This window comes from Oncorhynchus mykiss, chromosome 5 (genome assembly GCF_057628025.1).
Source record: "Oncorhynchus mykiss isolate SJ-2025 chromosome 5, ASM5762802v1, whole genome shotgun sequence".
NCBI lineage: Eukaryota > Metazoa > Chordata > Actinopteri > Salmoniformes > Salmonidae > Oncorhynchus > Oncorhynchus mykiss.
Window position 1 is genome coordinate 39,960,596 of NC_143026.1, and position 16,067 is coordinate 39,976,662.

Here is a 16,067-nt window from a genome sequence, read left to right on the forward strand (position 1 = left end):
ATACCGGGCAGTTGTATGGAGTCTCCAGTCATACAGGCCCCGCAGGGGTCACTCCCATGCCTTTTATGATGTCCCTTTGAAATCTATCTGAATCACATTAAATTGGATATAAAGATGTGCAGACACATACATCACAGTAAATGGTGTGGTGGAGCATCGCTCGCCAAGAGTCCCACCTCAACAATCGGGTTATAAAATCGGCTTTAGATCCGATTAATAATTCACAATCCTGTTAGAAGAGAACAAACATTTCTGTTCAAGCAATTTAAGTTGCGGGATTGTTATTATAGCCGGGTGCTTGAGCCGGGCTGGGAGATGGTCTCGGTGTGGGTCTGCGACCGAGGAGAGGCTGTGAAATTTAAGCTGGCTCCAGCTCACCGTGTGCGGAAGAATAACTCAATGCTATTTCACAGTCTCTGCTTTCTTTATTAAAGCACCGTCACAGTAAACATGTCTTACCCACGCTTATCTCTGCAGCCATTTGATTTGGGATCAAGAGTACGTCCTTGTCCCAAAAGGATGACCTTGGTTAGATGATAGTTGTTCTATTGTTAGACGTATACAGGATCTTAGTCAAATAAGCCTGTAATATTACCAGACAGTTAACAACCACTCCCATCTTCCTTTCACAAAGTAACAGAACCGGAATGTCGTATTTTTACACACCAAGACCCCAGCTTATTTAGTAACCATTGTCATTAATATGAACATTTTACAACATTTGTATAAAAAAAATGTATGAAATTAAATATTTGTTTCTGGCGATTTGTGTTTTGTATGAGTTTTTGGAGTGTAAATCTAAAAACAAAGCTGTATGGTACACCAAATAGAGTTTTAATCAGCCGTGATATAACATGATTCCCACACCCCATACTATTCAACTTAATAGCAGCAGCAGTTCTTTTTTAAAATTCAAACTTTGGATTGTAAATGAGCTGTTGGTATTTAGTAAAGGTAGTGAGATCTTTTTGTGTGAGTGGATCCTTCCGATCATGGACAGAGATAAGAGTTGGTGACGTGATTGTTATTTGTTTGAAAAACCTGACTCCTAGTGTTTTATACATGACATTACAAGCTGGATTGTACAACTAGCTCCAGACAGACACAACCTCTAGTTAGCCTCTATAGGCGTTCCATTATACCTATACATCTAATCTTTTCAGATATACACAAATGCTTAAGGGTTAGGCCAGGGCCAAAATGTAGATTTCATAACATTTAAGATTTTAAGTAAAGCAACAATAAGCCCAGTCTTAAAATAAATAAATCAGACTTTGATCAAAGCACCCCCAAAACATGAATGTATATATTGTTTATATGGGGTTAGGGGTCGCATTGTACGGAGCATAATGTAACATAAGAGGCACAAACTGTACAAAGTAATATTAATACTAGTACAAACTCTGAGTCAATGTAAACACATTCTTCGATTAAGGTGAGTTTAGTTAGATGGCAATCAGAAAACGTAGCTTTACTGTAACATTAGAGATGATTTTATACCTGCAGTGAAGTTTGAAATGTTTATGGCTCTATAACATATGTAATTGCGCAGTCTTTAAAATAAGGCATTTCATGCATTAAAAGTTGATACGTGTTGTGTATCAGATTCAGATATCAATCTATACTCTATTCACCACACAACTATGATGAATACAAAACAAATGCCTTTGTTTTGGAATAAATCCAGTCCATATGCATTGTAGTGTGTAAAATACTTTGTCCACAGTGTTAATTCCAGAGTCATTGTCTCCTGGTGCTCTCTGTGTGAGGCTCTTGGGAGTTTCTACCTTTCTTCCCCATAACCATACTGCTGTACATCTTCTGTTGCTGCTCTTTAAATTCCTCTTTCACCTTGGCTCTCTTCAAACTCCCATCCCTGTAGAGAGACACAGAGGAGACTGAAGGTCACCTAACACGGCTGACAATAACCTACAACCCATTATTGTGGAATAGTGTGGTTCACAGCACATTTTCTTCTGATTCCAGAACTCTATTACGATAGAATGGCATGTTTTAGAAGGATCTTTAGTGAGATTCAAGCACGTTTACTGAACGGTTCCTTACCACGCCATGTCCAATAGCCCTCCCTGATGTGCGATAGCAGACTTCACTCTGTTGGCAAACTGGGCAGCATCTTCCCCTTCCTGTCCAAAATGGCAATGAAGAGGGATATGATTAATAAACATATAGAGAGGTCTTTGAGGGGTCTTATGTATGTCTATGGCCATGGGGGTAGGAGGTGTGTGCACTCTGTAAGGGTTTGTGAAGAAAACACTACATCAAGTCCAATATGTTGGTCATGGGAGGGAGTAGCTGGCAGTAATACAGCATACAGTGTGACAACCTACCCGCCTGGTCATGGGGGGCAGGTACCACACGTTGACCACGATGGCCCAGCTGGTCATCATTCTCAGCAGGTAGTTCACCATATTGTACTTGGCACTGTTCCAGAAGGCATCTCCAAAACGAGGGTCATACTAACAGGGAAGGACAGAAAGGAGGAGATTTGAACAATTATAAAATCAAAAGGCTGAGACAAAGTCAACACGTAACAAGGCCAATATGGTGTCAACTTGATGATGCATTCATATAATAAGTGTTCAGTGACATGCTGCTTGATGGAGGAGCAGAGGTTAGAGAACACAAGGGGATTTCAGACATTCAGATTGCAGCCAGTACCTTGATTGCGACTGGGTATATAGTCCCTCCAATCTCAAAGCTTCCCTTCTTGAACATCATGACCGATGTGTTGTTGATGCAGGTTCCTTGTAAGAGGGAACAGAAATAGTCACGAGACCACCACAACCACAGTGTCCAGTGGTGTTAGGCTCTACTTCAATTCAACTCAGTCAATTCAGGAAGTAAACTGCAATCCCTTATCGAAAAGTAATAATGAGGAAAATTGGAATTTGAGTTTACCTCGTGCATTGACTGAATTGAAATGGAATTGACCCCAATCACAACTTCTCTCCAGACTGCATCAGAGGAAAGACCTCACAGTCCAAGTATAGAGACTTACCCTCAGGGAAGATCAAGATGGGTAGATTGGTTTTAGCTGCAACATGAGCCCTCAATCTGGGAGAGGATGGATGGGAGCAGATCAATAACCAGGACAACACTAATCATGATGAAAACAATATATAGCAGATAGGATGATTGAGTGGCTGTAATGGCAATGTACTGTATATCGTCATACAATCAATATATGCACCATCAACATCGGCATGCGATTCATTTACTTTTCAGAAGAAACTGAGTAAATGTTTAGATGAAAAAGACATATCCTGCTGTCTTTTCCCATTTACTTGCTGTCTCACCTACTGGTAACAGCATTTCGGTCTCTCATCTCCGACCTCTCGAACCAGACGTGGGGGCAGGACCTCACCATTGACCTCTGGATGACCCCCATCAGCCCACCGTGACTTTGACCCACCTGGGAATAATACCAGACACAGAGAGCATGACAACTCTAGCCTGCTAAGAACCAAAAGTGATGGATGAGATATCAAATATCAGTGATATGTTGACCAATGTTTATGTTACCCACCATAGCGTAGCATCCATCATTGGCCAAAATGACAATGTCAATAGGCGAGGTGTGGTTTGCTACGCATATTCCTCCTTTTTGTGGTTTGTTCTCTCTGTCAAGAATAAGCATTTATTTCAATGACATCGAAAAATGTTTGATACCAACATTACTTCCTAAATGTATTTCTAAGTAGTTTGTCTGGATACTAACTTGTTGTGGTATTGAATGGTGGCAGAGAGACCTCTGGCACAGATCCTGTAGCACATCAGATGGACTAATTCACTGAGCCAGTTCTTCAATCTAGAACACAAGAGCAATGTACGGTAACAGCCAAAGGATATTCTATTTTCTCGAGGTATATACCCACTCTCGAGCTAGCCGGCTCGTTGAGAGATAGGAACATTCGATCTTCCTATCACCACAATTTATGAAAGTTCTACAATGTACTCTTAAAAACTCAGTAGCGTACCACATCGTAGTTACCTCTTGTTAGGTAGAAATCCCACCAAGGTTGTCCCAATCACCAGCCAGGTCAACCCAATGATTGCCAGGGTTATCCTAAACGGAAGAAACGGATCACATGTTGAAAAAGAGTCTATAGAAATGTAAACGTATACCATTCTACTATGGATCACATCATATTGAGTACATGATCGGTTGACATAAACTGAATTGAGCTGAACTGAAATGGGTAAGACACTGGCAGGACGAGGTCAAGAGGTCAAGAAGGGCAGGACAGACCCACCTGAGAGGGAAAAGGACACAGTAACGTATGATCACGCCCAGTCCCCAGATGACGGTGAGTCGCAGGCTGATGTAGTGGAAGTTGTGGTTGGTGCGGGTCAGGAGGTTCCAAGAGACCAGCTCCTCAGAGGAGAAGCGCTGAGTCACCTGGTCGTCCACGATGCTCTCCAGGCCCTTTATGTAGAAGTAGAACGAGTCGCTCAGCGCAAATTCTCCCCTCGATATGGACTGGGTACGATACCGACGCAGCTCCCCCATCTCCTGTTCCATGGAGCCCCCCTCCCTCTGGATGAGTCCTGGCCAAAGAAGAGGAGACAACAGAGATTATTAACTGAGGCGTTTACAGTACGTTATACCTGTGGGTTTAGTCCATACCTAGCGATTTAGGACATAAAATAGAGAGGTGTAAGGAAGGGCAAGGATAGTATAAGTGTATCTACTGATTGTAGTACCTAACTATCTATGATATCCCAGAGAGAGGGTAAAGCTGATGAGGAATGGAGGACTGTTGTGGCACAGCCGATCAGTACGAGGCCTGTCAGTACCAGGTACCACTGAGAGCAGAGTAGAGAGCTCCCATTCCTTTTCTTCAGACACAGCAGCACTGTATTTTGCCCAGCTTCAGTAAAACACTTCCCTTGTGCCATGATTATACAGTAATACAAGCTTAATTATTATGTTCACAGACATTGAGTTATAGACGAAAGGAGCAAACATGGTGGATTTTGTAATCTTTGCTAAACGATTTGCTAAATCTTATTGCACAACATCACGGTGGTGACTTGTCCTTCCTGTGTTTCATACAAAACACAAATAAAAGACCTCTGTACTTTTTGAAGTTTCCTGTCACATCTGATTTACAATACCAATGTGTGTGACCAACAGATGACTGAGTGTTAATTGGAATTCGAGATAAATAATTTATAGACACCACAAAAAGTCCCCAGTATAAAGCCTGACACAAAACCGATCTATTGGAATCTTCAATGTGGTTATAAAATAGCATGTGATATTCATGTCCATTAAGCATAAGTATTTAACACAATATAGGGCAAATGGTATCACAAAGTTTGCAGAGGATGGTGAAGTGACATCTTTCAAATGTTTATTTCCAGAAAAAGCAGATGAAGGTGGCACACAGTATTTCACAGCATATGGGTCGAAGGTTAGGCTACACAGAGAGAGTGAGTTTTCTGCCTGAAGTTACGCAATCCTCAATTGCATCATCAGAGTGGGACAGGGCTGCTCCAATCTACACCCACACATCAGCCACAGGAGCTGAGTTGACCAATCACAAGCCCCTACACTGACACACAGTCACATATACAGGGTATACTCCTTCCAGACCGAGCTGAATTCAATCCCTCATACGACAGAACACTTTGTTATGAGCAGAATTAGGGTTGCAAAGCTACCGGTAATTTACAAAAGCTGCCGGAATCTTGGGTAATTTGGGTAATTGACTGAAAATCTATGTCAATCTAAAATGTATTAATAGTATAAATGTTTTATATTCATGTCCATATACAGTACCAGTCAAAAGTTTAGACACACCTACTCATTCAAGGGTTTTGCTTAATTTGTTTTACTATTTTCTACATGTAGAATAATAGTGAAGACATCAAAACTATGAAATAACACACATGGAATCATGCAGTAAGCAAAAAAAGTGTTAAACAAATCAAAATATATTTTAGATTTTAGATTCTTCAAAGTAGCCACCCTTTGCCTTGATGACAGCTTTGCGCACTCCTGGCATTCTCTCAACCAGCTGCATGAGGTAGTCACCTAGAATGCAGTTAAATTAAAACCTGTGCCCGTACGTTGCTTTGTGGAATTTCTTTCCTTAACGCGTTTGAGCCAATCAGTTGACAGCTTTGCACATTCAAGGGCGTTCTCTCAACCAGCTTCACCTGGAATGCTTTTCCATAAGACTTGAAGGAGTTCCCACATATGCTGAGCACTTGTTGGCTGCTTTTCCTTCACTCTGCAGTCCAACTAATCCAAAACCATCTCATTTGGGTTGAGGTTGGGTGATTGTGGAGGCCAGGTCATCCGACGCAGCACTCCATCCCTCCCCTTCTTGGTCAAAAAGTGGACTCCAATCAAGTTGTAGAAACATCAAGGATGATCAATGGAAACAGGATGCACCTGAGCTCAATTTCAAATCTCATAGAAAAGGGTCTGAACACTTATGTAAAAAAAACTGTTTTCGCTTTGATATTATGGGGTATTGTTTGTAGATTGATGGGGGAAAAGTAATTCAATCCATTTTAAAATAAGGCTGTCAACTTAACAAAATTTGGAAAAAGTCATGGGGTCTGAATACTCTCTGAATGCACTGTAAACCCATCATCAGAGATGTTAAAGGCCAATCATGGTCAATCCGTCGTCTGCATTGACCGTGTAGCATTTACTGTGAGGGGATTCATACCTCTTGAGCTTCGCGGGGCAGCGCAGAGCTGTTGAGTAGAGCTGATGAGATGGAAGTTGTCAAGGAAGCGAGTTTGAGTTTATACAGGACTTCCCGCCTTCACAATTGTGTAACACTCTCCATATGGAGCCTCCAACCACATTTTTGGATCAAGCATAAATTGGCTGCAGGTGTGGTTCAACTTTGAGCACCATTCGGCATATCTCTTGAAGGTTTTGGCATTCAGCTCCAACAAGACACTTTCTGAGCACTTATACAATGGGAAAGTATGTATGGAAGGTTTTGTTCAAATCAGGGGTGCTGTCAAAAAGTGATTGCTCTGCTACAAACCATCAGAACTCAACTCAACTTACTGGATCTACAGTTGAAGTCGGAAGTTTACATACACCTTAGCCAACTACATTTAAACTCAGTTTTTCACAATTTCTGACATTTAATCCTAGTAAAAATTCTCTGTCTTAGGTCAGTTAGGATCACCACTTTATTTTAAGAATGTGAAATGTCAGAATAATAGTAGAGAGAATTACATTCCCAGTGGGTCAGAAGTTTACATACACTCAATTAGTATTTGGTAGCATTGCCTTTAAATTATTTAACTTCGGTCAAACGTTTAGGGTAGCCTTCCACAAGCTTCCCACAATAAGTTGGGTGAATTTTGGCAAATTCCTCCTGACAGAGCTGGTGTAACGGAGTCAGGTTTGTAGGCCTCCTTACTCGCATTCGCTTTTTCAGTTCTGCCCACAACTTTTCTATAGGATCGAGGTCAGGGCTTTGTGATGGCCACTCCAATACCTTGACTGTGTTGTCCTTAAGCCATTTTGCCACAACTTTGGAAGTATGCCTGGGGTCATTGTCCATTTGGAAGACCCATTTGTGACCAAGCTTTAACTTCCTGACTGATGTCTTGAGATGTTGCCTCAATATATCCACATAATTTTCCATCCTCATGGTGCCATCTATTTTGTGAAGTGTACCAGTACCTCCTGCAGAAAAGTACCCCCACCACATGATGCTGCCACCCCCAAGCTTCACGGTTGGGATGGTATTCTTCGGCTTGCAAGCCTCCCCATTTTCCTCCTAACATAACAATGGTCATTATGGCCAAACAGTTCTATTTTTATTTTATCAGACCAGAGGACATTTCTCCAGAAAGTATGATCTTTGTCCCCATGTGCAGTTGCAAACCGTAGTCTGGCTTTTTTATGGTGGTTTTGGAGCAGTGGCTTCTTCCTTGCTGAGCGGCCTTTCAGGTTATGTCGATATAGGACTTGTTTTACTGTGGATATAGATACTTTTGTACCTGTTTCGCACCAAAGTACGTTCATCTCTAGGAGACAGAACGCGTCTCCTTCCTGAGCGGTATGACGGCTGTGTGGTCCCATGGTGTTTATACTTGCGTACTATTGTTTGTACAGATGAACGTGGTACCTTCAGGCGTTTGAAAAGGATGAATCAGACTTGTGGAGGTCTTACATTTCTTTTCTGAGGTCTTGGTTGATTTCTTTTGATTTTCCCATGATGTCAAGCAAAGAGGTACTGAGTTTGAAGGTAGGTCTTGAAATACATCTACAGGTACACCTCCAATTGACTCAAATTATGTCAATTAGCCTATTAGAAGCTTCTAAAGCTGTGACATAATTGGAATTTTCCAAGCTGTTTAAAGGCACAGTCAATTTAGCGTATGTATACTTCCGAGCCACTGGAATTGTGATACAGTTAATTCTAAGTGAAATAATCTGTCTGTAAACAATTGTTGGAAGAATTACTTGTGTCATGTACAGAGTAGATGTCCTAACCGACTTGCCAAAATTGTAGTTCGTTAACAAGACATTCGTGGAGTGTTTGAAAAAAATAGTTTTAGTGACTCCAACCTAAGTGTTGGAGTCACACCCTGGGAGTGCTTAGGCAAGAGGCCTGCGGGCATACATATACATACATATACCCGTAGTATAAACCCGTAGTATATACTGTCTATGCACACTAGGTAAGACCTGGGCGGACCACCCCCTGTATTTTGGTTAGTGCACCAGGTGGTGCTAGTTAGGTAAGTAGTGGGTAGGCAGGTAAGGGGGCTTTGATATTTACTTTCTTTGCTTTGGTTCCATCCAGCCCCTTTTCCCCAAAATGACCGTGTGACAGAATAAATTCCCTGTAAACGGTAATTCTCTGCCTTTTGTCATCCTTACTCACACCTACAGTCCCATACCTCTTTCACGCCACGGGGAGTTGAGTTGTAGCAGGGTGTTGCATTCCCTCTTCCTAACCTTCCGACTTCAATTGTATAATAGCATTATACCTGTGTAATTAATCATTACTACAGGGTTATTCTCATTTCAGTTAGGGGCAAATACAGACCAAAAGGTATTGATTCAAATGGTGACATTCAGCATAGCGAAGAAAACATAGAAAATAATTAATTCGCGCAAAAGTTAACAAAAGAACATAAAGATGACAGTTTTATAGCCATCCACAATAAGTTACACAGACAGGGTCTCACCGCTCTGGCGCTGTGCATCCTTTTCCAACTACTTCAGAGCTCTGCTCTCACAGGGGGAAAAAAACTGCTGCTCCGAATTAGCTCCATTCATTAAAATCACAATTTAACGTCTGGACCTACCTTTTGGTTTTCAAGTATTGAAACCAAAACCAAAGTATTTTCATAAACATGAAAAGGTGAATGTAAGAAGCGCTCATCATTTCAAATAGGTTATATGTTTTGCTAGACAGCATATAAACACTAAATAGGTCAGGAGCCGGACAGGGAGCCTAAGAAGCAATGAAAATCAATTATTTGGGCTATATTATTTCAATTATTTCAAGGCTATAGCCTACAAAGAAATACATTGTGAGGCATTTGCGAGGCTGGTAGGGACATAAACGCTCAGCATTTAAACAACATTTCATTGTATTGAATCATTATATCATCCGTCAATAAATTGCGCATTTAGGCTGTAACTTACTTAGAATTATATAGAAATTAAACGAAAAATGCTTTATAAGGCTCAGTGAGTGCCTTTGAATTTGAGTTTGGCCAGAGTCTGTGGCTTCAGGCTCATGAAATGGTGCCTGGAGAGCAGGCCAACAGCAGAGAATACCCTCTCCTCGCTTGCAGAGCCACTGGGGATGCTAAACACCCTTCGGTTTTTCTTCCCCTATAGGTAGGCCTAAAGGTTTTTTTGGCAAAATAACACAATCAAAACGGAAAGCTCCTTGAAGGTGGGAATATGCCAGGCCTATTGGGCCAAAATCAAATATGGTCTATAGTATAGATAATTAAACAAAAATGAACTAAACTTTGAAGATATCAGATTTTTTTGTTTATAAAAATGTTGCTACAATGACACACTTAGTTAGCTACCCACCTTGTTCCTTTCTTTTAGCATGTGCACATAGTAAGTACCCCATCATGCTATCGGGATATGTGTCTTTTCAGATTCCACAATGATTCTTTAGTTGTGGACACTACATCACCGCACTCCCACTCTTGATCTTGGTCTTCATCTTTGTAAGTCACCTTGATTTTTCACCTGTGTGTTTTATCAGTTTCTTTAGCGAACTCCATGACAGTAGGTAAAGCAAGGGGCTATAGGAACACACAAGTAGACTACAAATGCATGCTGGGCAGTGCACGCCCCGAGCTCGTGAAGTGAGCGCTACTGGAGTGAAATTGGAGGGGCCGAGAAGGCCGACGCTCCAGCCTTTGGGAATCTCGCTCCGCGCTCCAGTCAAATTGGGCATGTTCTGCTCCAGCTCCACTCACATACTCTTCTCCAGACCAGTCCAAACCTCAGCATGAACTCATTGATGGGTAATGAGTGTAAAGTCACTCACCAAAGGGTAGAGGAGCAGGCACTGGCAGAGTGGATCGTTCCCTGTGTCCTCTCTCGATCCGCAGGGTGGCCCACTGCCCAGAGAACAGAGTTATTTTCAGTTGACCTCTCACACAATGCTTTCTACATATTGCCTTTTAATTGCCTAACTGCCCTTGCGTGCCCCACTTTGCACATTAACTATGTCTGTCTGCTCTAAAGGGCCAGGGAGCAACATGAATACAATCCTACACAATAATAGATAATATAGCCTACAATAGCCTGAATTTGATCAGATTAACAGATTGACAAAAATTATTTTGGTTTTCATAAATCATCTGTTTTCCAACAAATAATATTCCTTTACCTGAACAAAATCACATATTTCGCCATTACATGCTTTTCACGGTTATGTTTGATAAAAATGTTTTAGAATAAAATAATACATTGTGAGCTGTTCTGGATATCCAGAATTTGAGCTCTTCCAGAATTTCCAGCACAGTTTACATTTTAGTCATTAAGCAGCCGCTCTTATCCAGAACCATTTCCATTGGTGGGCGCATACATTTTTTCATACTTTTTCGTCGAGTTTTCGTACAGTTACCTCCAGTATTTTGACCAGGATCTGAATGTAGACAGAAGTGACCCCCAGGGAGAGGCCAAACATGGCAGGTATCATGATGAACCCTATCATCACGGAGAACCACACCTGCAGCAACACAACCGCTATACTCCACAGGTCATCCATCCCTCCCTCACACAGATCGGTCATCCACTGGTATGGCACATTGGGGTCAAGTTACCTGCAGAACAGACACAACAAATAGCTACTCACTTCAAATAAGCATTGCATTCTGGTTGTAGACAGGAGAATACATTGACTGCATACGTTTTGTCGGCCCATTTTCAGAAAAGTATAACTGGGCCCTATGTAAACATGGTTTTGAAACAGGATATCAACACCGCCTAGTTACAGCCAAGCCGAGAAAGAACCACTTGAAATAGTTTACTACGCTACTGAGCCTACCATATCCGAGTTGGACTGCAGAACATGAAACGTTTCAAAATGTATCAAGAGTAATAGCAAACCTTGGAAGACCTCTACGTTGTCTTAGACAGTTTTCCATTCTGTACCTCCCTGAAACGGTAGCTAGTATAGTCAGACACAGGACGCAAAGTTCTGCTGTACAAATAAAACCCCTCCCCCACTGGCGAGTTTCTTGAAAGAAGTTGACCTTTCGTGCACATTCAGCTGCGCAGCAAGAGTGCATGCCATTGCAGAGGATATGCGCTGTTTTTACGCAGCCTTCCTTGACAACGGGAGGCATGGCGGACTTAAACTCCTCTGTTCGCATCTCCGGATTTGTTCTTGGTTCATTAATGTTTCACCACTTTAACAGTGACTTTAACAGTGATTCTGATGTGGTAAGTAGTTAGCTAGATACATATTATAATTCATGATTGGAAAATATACAACATTAGCTGTGCACCTATTAATCAGGTTCGTCTACAGAAAATATGGGCAACTAACGTTATATCGTTAGCTAACTTTTTCTAGCGCCACAACAGAAAGGTCTGACCACATAGCCCACTTATTCAGATGCTGGTTATCGCCATTTGTTTATTATATTTAACTCACCTCAGACATGTATGTGCCTCATTACATTTTACAGGAAGGTCTTATTCCTGGGGAGAGCAAAGCTGAAGCGAGAAGCAACATCACTGATTCTCAAATCGACAACATACAGTTTGAGCATACAATAAGTGGGTCATCAGCTGTGCACTTGAATCATCACAATGTCATCTTGGCTACAGTGTGAACTGACTGTTATCTCACCGTAGTTTCTGTTCCAGACTTTCAGAAACATCCTGTCGCAAGCTCAATAGGTAAACTGCAAAGATGAAAGGTTTCTTAAAATTGTGATTCAGCTGTCTGTGTATTGCAACAGTATTTTGATAATTTCTGCTAACAGCATTTCACTTCCAATAATAGTGTTTTTCTCCCCGCCCCAAGCGTCTATAATAGTATAGGGGAGGTGAACCTAATGAAGTAAGGCACCTTTTGTCAAATTATAAGGAAGTGGAATAAGATACCTTGGTAATATTGCTGTCACAAATAAGGATATTTCAACTGAGTCCAGGGAGAAAAATACAATTTGCCATTATGCAAGATGTTTGCATTTCTTTCCTATCTTGGTTGATAGCCAACAAAGCACACTTTTATTCAGCCTCTTCCTATTTAATAATAATTTATTCAACTTCTATAGCGCTTTCAATAATAGAAATCTCAAAGTGCTTCATAAGGGGGGGGGGGGAAAACAAGCAATGTAATCATGACAGGTCAAGTCAACCAATTGCTGCCAAGTCTTTGAAAGCTGCATCCTCTGCAGATGTAAAGGGTCAGTTCATTCATGGCTTGAGCTCACTGAGGTACTACTGCATGCCTGAGCGTAGGGAACTGGTCAGAAGATGGTAGATGATGCTGGTGGTGGAGTCTGCTGATGATCTTGTAGAGGGCAAGTCAGGGAACCAACCAACCTGCACCATATAGACACTGGACTTCTGTTCTTCCACTCTGTGTAGTGTAGCATCCACTTGTGTGATGCCTCAGCAGCTCTGGGCGGCAGAATGCTCACTACACAAAGTTCAGAATAGTAGCCAGTCGTCCTGACTATGAGCCTCTGCCTTAGCACTGTATTCATCCATCTCCCATTCCTGTTACACTTCAAGCGACTCCTCACATGATCTCAAAAGATCAGGAACTGGCAGCCAGGTGAAATAAAGAAAGGTGGTACAGTGCCTTCGGAAAGTATTCAGACCCCTTGACTTTCACATTTTGTTAGGCTACAGCCTTGTTCTAAAATTGATATAATAGTTTTTTCCCCCTCAATCTAAACACAATACAGCATAATGACAACGCAAAAACAAGTTGACATTTTTGCAAATTTGTATCTGTTTTTTTATTTGTAATACATTTGCGAACATTTCTAAGCCTGTTTTGACTTTGTCATTATAGGGTATTGTGTGTAGATTGCTGAGATTTTAAAAAATCAATAATTAAAAAAATAATTTTAGAATAAGGCTGTAACGTAACAAAATGTGGAAAAGTCTAGGGGTCTGAATACTTTCCGAAGGCACTGTACGTGTCCAAATAAATGTTTCTAAAAAAAACATTAGCCAGCTAACTAGTCAAGCCAAAAACAAAGTTTACCTGTCAGACAATGTGCAAATCCGTGGCTCAAAACCACCAGATATACAATAACAAGTAATTGTCATAAAAAAAAAAATTTGATTCTGAAAAATTAAATATGTACAAATGAACAGGAGCTCTATCTATGCTGCTACCAGGGCAACTATCAACTTCAACTTTATTTGACTTTCCTATCCAGGAGAATGTGATTGGTTGGTATAAACAGCAGAGATACACAGATCAACAAATTACCTTCAGAGAGCAAGTAATCCATGAGAACCTGAAAAGAGCAGTCTCCAATCAGGAGCTGATGTTTCTGCTACTGACACCCAGTGAGGTCACATCATCAGGCTCCACTCACAAACTGGGAGTATGCAGTCTACAGATCACATTGCAGGTCAGTACATTCACATCGTGATATCCTTCACACTGTTTTTAATGAAACTGTTAGTGTTTTGTCATGGGATCTTTAGTGAGTGATTGTATGTTTTTAAGGTCTGAACTCTGTGTTGCACTGTCTAAGTAGTCAATCCTGCAGCGTTCCTGTCCGGGTCAGCAACCTGGGTTTGTTGGAACAGCAGGACTACTGGAGACCGTCTGCATCTTGTTCATCAGTCAACTACAACCGTGTTTCATCTCTAAGGACTGTCAGTGAGAGGAAACAAGAGCAGAAAAAAAGTATGACCAACTTCTGCTGTTCTATTTATCAATTCTTGATTTGTTATTTTATCTTACTTTTGAGTGTTAAGCATGTTTTACTTACTTTGTGTTCCCCAACTCAGCAGATGGAGACTCCATTCCAGCCTAGTCTCAGGAGAATGTACTGCTCTGTGAGGCCATTAAGACACTGTTCCCTAGGGCAGCTCTACTCCAAACACAGGCTCTTACCTTCCAGGGGTTCCCCGTGCCTGAGTTCTGCTGCAACACTGACCATGGCATAGACATCACCACAACACTGCCTTTGATCCTGACTCATACAGTCCCCAAAGCCAGGAAGGGGAGGCTTGGTAGAGGCGGAGGGATGTCCTGGAGAAAACGTCCCCTTTGGGAATCTGACACGCCCAAGAGGAGGAAAAACATGCTGGGGGAGACAGAGGGGTCTTCATTGTCAGTCAGTGGGTCAGAGACTGAGGATGATTTGATACCAGCCAATCAAAACAGAAATAATTTAGACATGTCTAACAGAGGACAAAAATGTACCACTCAAATTATTACTTTGCATAAAAGTGTATGGAGTATAGGAAAATCTGTGACATTCCCCTCTCAATTACTGAAAACGTATATTTAGGAATGCCTTCAATTTGCTTATTTTGGGGGTAACATTTTAAATGTAAGAACTGTCCTTGAAATAAAGTGATATATACAGTACCAGTCAAAAGTTGACACCTACTCATTCCAGGGTTTTATTTGTACGATTTTCTACATCGTAGAATAATAGTGAAGCCATCAAAACTATGAAATAACACATGGAATGATGTAACCAAAGTGTTTAATGAAAATATATTTTGAGATTCAAAGTAGCCACCCTTTGCCTTGAGCTATGCACACTCTTGGCATTCTCTCAACCAGCTGCATGAGGTAGTCACCTGGAATGCATTTAAATTAACAGGTGTGCCTTTAAGTTAATTTGTGGAATTTCTTTCCTTAATGCCTTTGAGCCAATCAGTTGTGTTGAGATGGTAGGGGTGGTATACAAAAGAGACATAATATGGACTTGGTCTTTTACCAAATAGAACAGCTCAAATAAGCAAAGAGAAACAGTTCATCATTACCTTAAGACATGGTCAGTCAATGCAGAAAATTAAGAACTTTGAACATTTCTTCAAGTGCAGTCACAAAAACCAAGCACTATGATGAAACTGGCTCTCGAGGACTGCCACAGGAAGACCCAGAGTTACCTCTGCTGCAGAGAATAAGTTCAGAGTTAACTGCACTGCAGATTGCAGCCCAAATAAATGCTTCAGAGTTCAAGTAAGACACACCAACATCAACTGTTCAGAGGAGACTGCATGAATCAGGCCTTCATGGTTGATTGCTGCAAAGAAAACACTACTAAAAGGACACCAATAAGGAGACTTGCTTAGGCCAAGAAACACGAGCAATGGACATTAGACTAGTGGAAATCTGTCCTTTGGTCTGAAGAGTCCAAATTTGAGATTGTTGGTTCCAACCGCCGTGACGTTGTGAGACGCAAAGTAGGTGAACGGATGATCTCTGCATGTGGATCCCACTTGAAGCATGGAGGTGTGATGGTGCTTTGCTGGCGATTTTAGAATTCAAGGCACAGTTAACCAGCATGGCTACCGCAGCGATACACCATCCCATCCGGTTTGTGCTTAGTGGGACAATCATTGTTTTACA

The 16,067-nt window shown here is 41.4% G+C and overlaps 2 protein-coding genes across 2 annotated transcripts; one reads left to right on the forward strand and one right to left on the reverse strand.

Moving 5' to 3' along the window:
* Positions 1-405: 405 nt before the first annotated feature.
* Positions 406-11,780, reverse strand: gpat3 (glycerol-3-phosphate acyltransferase 3). The gene is made up of 13 exons (XM_021602810.3): positions 11,606-11,780; positions 11,121-11,319; positions 10,539-10,611; positions 4,275-4,569; positions 4,013-4,087; positions 3,740-3,829; positions 3,548-3,641; positions 3,318-3,433; positions 3,020-3,075; positions 2,680-2,765; positions 2,349-2,477; positions 2,065-2,144; positions 406-1,876 (listed from the first exon to the last, which is right to left on the reverse strand). The coding sequence occupies exons 2-13, from the start codon at positions 11,286-11,288 to the stop codon at positions 1,741-1,743; spliced, it is 1,398 nt and encodes a 465-aa protein (XP_021458485.2). The 5' UTR covers positions 11,289-11,319; positions 11,606-11,780; the 3' UTR covers positions 406-1,740.
* On the forward strand, positions 11,714-15,084 carry abraxas1 (abraxas 1, BRCA1 A complex subunit). The gene is given in 9 exon segments (XM_090236636.1): positions 11,714-11,941; positions 12,190-12,284; positions 12,371-12,403; positions 12,531-12,556; positions 12,559-12,596; positions 13,906-14,073; positions 14,075-14,103; positions 14,230-14,384; positions 14,492-15,084. Coding segments are annotated over 9 exon segments (1,203 nt in total). The 5' UTR covers positions 11,714-11,785; the 3' UTR covers positions 14,995-15,084.
* The last annotated feature ends 983 nt before the right edge of the window (positions 15,085-16,067 follow it).